The sequence below is a fragment of the Antrostomus carolinensis genome, unplaced genomic scaffold (assembly GCF_000700745.2).
Source record: "Antrostomus carolinensis isolate BGI_N321 unplaced genomic scaffold, ASM70074v2 scaffold35051, whole genome shotgun sequence".
Lineage (NCBI taxonomy): Eukaryota > Metazoa > Chordata > Aves > Caprimulgiformes > Caprimulgidae > Antrostomus > Antrostomus carolinensis.
The window spans coordinates 1-2,344 of record NW_010295601.1 but is presented as its reverse complement, the minus strand read 5'-3'; the positions used below and the strand labels follow the sequence as shown (position 1 = coordinate 2,344).

General features: G+C 49.8%; 1 protein-coding gene across 1 annotated transcript in view; it reads right to left on the bottom strand.

Annotated features, from left to right (window-relative positions):
• ADAMTS14 (ADAM metallopeptidase with thrombospondin type 1 motif 14) overlaps window positions 1–859 on the bottom strand; it is a gene marked incomplete at its 5' end in the record, with an annotated part of 27,727 nt that extends 26,868 nt beyond the window's left edge. Inside the window, one exon of the mRNA XM_029087486.1 lies at window positions 703–859. Within this exon, the coding sequence (XP_028943319.1) occupies window positions 703–859 (157 nt within the window). The remainder of the gene's footprint in view (window positions 1–702) is intronic.
• Window positions 860–2,344: the final 1,485 nt, after the last annotated feature.

Genomic DNA, 2,344 nt, shown 5'->3' with positions numbered 1-2,344 from the left:
AGCAGAGGTGCTCCAGCCCTCAGATCATCCTCGTGGCCTCCTCTGGACTCGCTCCAGTAGGTCCATGTCCTTCTGATGTTGGGGGCCCCAGAACTGGACCCAGCACTGCAGGTGGGGTCTCAGGAGAGTGGAGTAGAGGGGCAGAATCCCCTCCCTCAACCTGCTGCCCACACTGCTCTGGATGCAGCCCAGGATACGGTTATTGGCCTCTGGGCTGCAAGCGCACATTGCCGGCTCACGTTGAGCTTCTCATCCACCAGCACCCCCAAGTTCTTCTCCTCAGGGCTGGTCTCGATCTGTTCTCCACCCAGTGCATTTGTGCTTGAGGTTGCCCCGAACCAGTTATAGGACCTTGCACTTGGCTTTGTTGAATTTCATGAGGTTTGCATGGGCCCACCTCTCAAGCCTGTCAAAGTCCTGTCAAGGTCCATTACACATGTAGGAGATTCTACCTCTTTGAAGAAGAAGAAGAGTAACTCATATATAACTCATCCCATATTAACCAAATTTGGGAGATTTTCAAAGCTGCCAGCAAAAGCCCAGCATTTGCTTTCCTTTCTTCTCGACAACGACCCAACCAGCAGTCAAAGCCAGCCTAAAGCCATAGGACAAGATGTATGACTCAGAGGACAAGTGGAAGGAGAAATCCTCCTCCTGCAAAAAATAAATTGCTGGGAAAGACTAGATTGGAGGAGCCCCTACCTTCAGGGTGGAGGTCCTGGTGGGGCTCGGCTCTGTCCTGTCGGATAGCTGACCGGCGGTACACCACGTGGGCCCTCCCGTGCTCCTCCGTCTCCTGCTGCCCCTTCTCCAGGGGCTCAATGAAGAACTCATTGCTGTCTGTCCGAATCAGGCCAGCCTGGACTCCACAAAGAAGTAAGGAAAGGAGGAAAAAAAAAAAGGTGTTTTTTTAGATATACATAAATGTACATACACACTGAATATACTCATTAATGACTGATGCAGAGCAGGCATGAAGGCAAGGGGAAAAAGCATCCCAAATAAGCCAGGTGTCTTATTGCTACTCCATGACATTGGGATGAATCAATTACCATGTTCATGTATTTTCTCCTGCAGATTGAAAAAATAAATAAATAAATAAATAAGGGGGGAAAATGCAACCAACCAAAACCAAACTGGCCACAATTCAAGTTATGTCTTGATATGGTTAAGAAACGCCATTCCTTCTCATCAGTGACACGTTTTTCTGCCTAACCCTGCACATCAGGGGATACAGGCTGAACACACTCCCATGCCACCACCCCATCCTCATCCCCATGGTCCTGGGGAGGAAACCAGCCATTTCACCAATGCTACTAACTGCAGTCCCAGCGAGAAGGAAGGAAAAAGAAACCATCATCTTTGTCCCGTGAAGTGCTTGGGAATTAACACAAGGGAATGCCTTCAGAGGAGAAGCTGGAAAGCATTACGACTCCACCTTCCAAAGACGGGGAAGATGAATGAGAGGGCAAACATCACTGGAAACTGTTGTCCTGGCTACGGACCCGCTCCTAATTAACACCACGCTGCCATCAAATCCCCCTTGACAACAGCCTGAGCACTCATACCCCTCAGCACTGGCCGGCTCAGACCTCAGGGGAGCAAAAGGATCGCCGGGATTTGGCTTCCATCCCATGGGCAGCCCCCCTAGCCCAGCACTTTTCACAGCTCCCTCCATGGCGTACACGTGCACTCCTTCCCCTGCCGTTGCCTGCTGTTGAATAGCTGCCCAGAAATCGCAGGCAGAACATATGGATCTGTTCTTATAGCAAAGCCTTCGACAGCATGTACCTGCTGGAGTCCTCATCAGGGCTGGGGTATTGGAACTGTTTTCATCAAATCAAATAAATGAAAAATAAAATAGATATATACATATCTATTTTGCACAGAGAGGTAGCAAGACATGAGCTGGGCTCTGTAAACAGCCAGGCAAAGCTGGAGCTCTTCCAAGCCCGCCTGGGTCATTGGATCCCTTTCGTATTCATGTACCATTGCATTCATTGTGGCATCAGCCAACCTGGCTCTGGTAGACTTCATCAAATTTCCTGCTCCACTTGGGTTTTATTAGCTGCTTAACTCCTCTGGAGAGCAGGTTTCTGGCTGGTTTTGTTTTACCTCCTTCCCGAGGAATCTAAGTACAGGCAGTTGTGCTAGGACCAACTTGCCTGACACACGTATCTCAGGTCCTTCCTGTAGGAGACATTCAGGGGCAGGACCTCTCCAGCTAGGGCTTGTCCCACCATCCCCAGCCAAGGAGACGAAGATCACAGCCAGGTTCAACCAAGAGTCTGGAGCACCAGGCAAGGTGGTGGTGATGAGGGAGAGATAGAATCAATCATAGAAT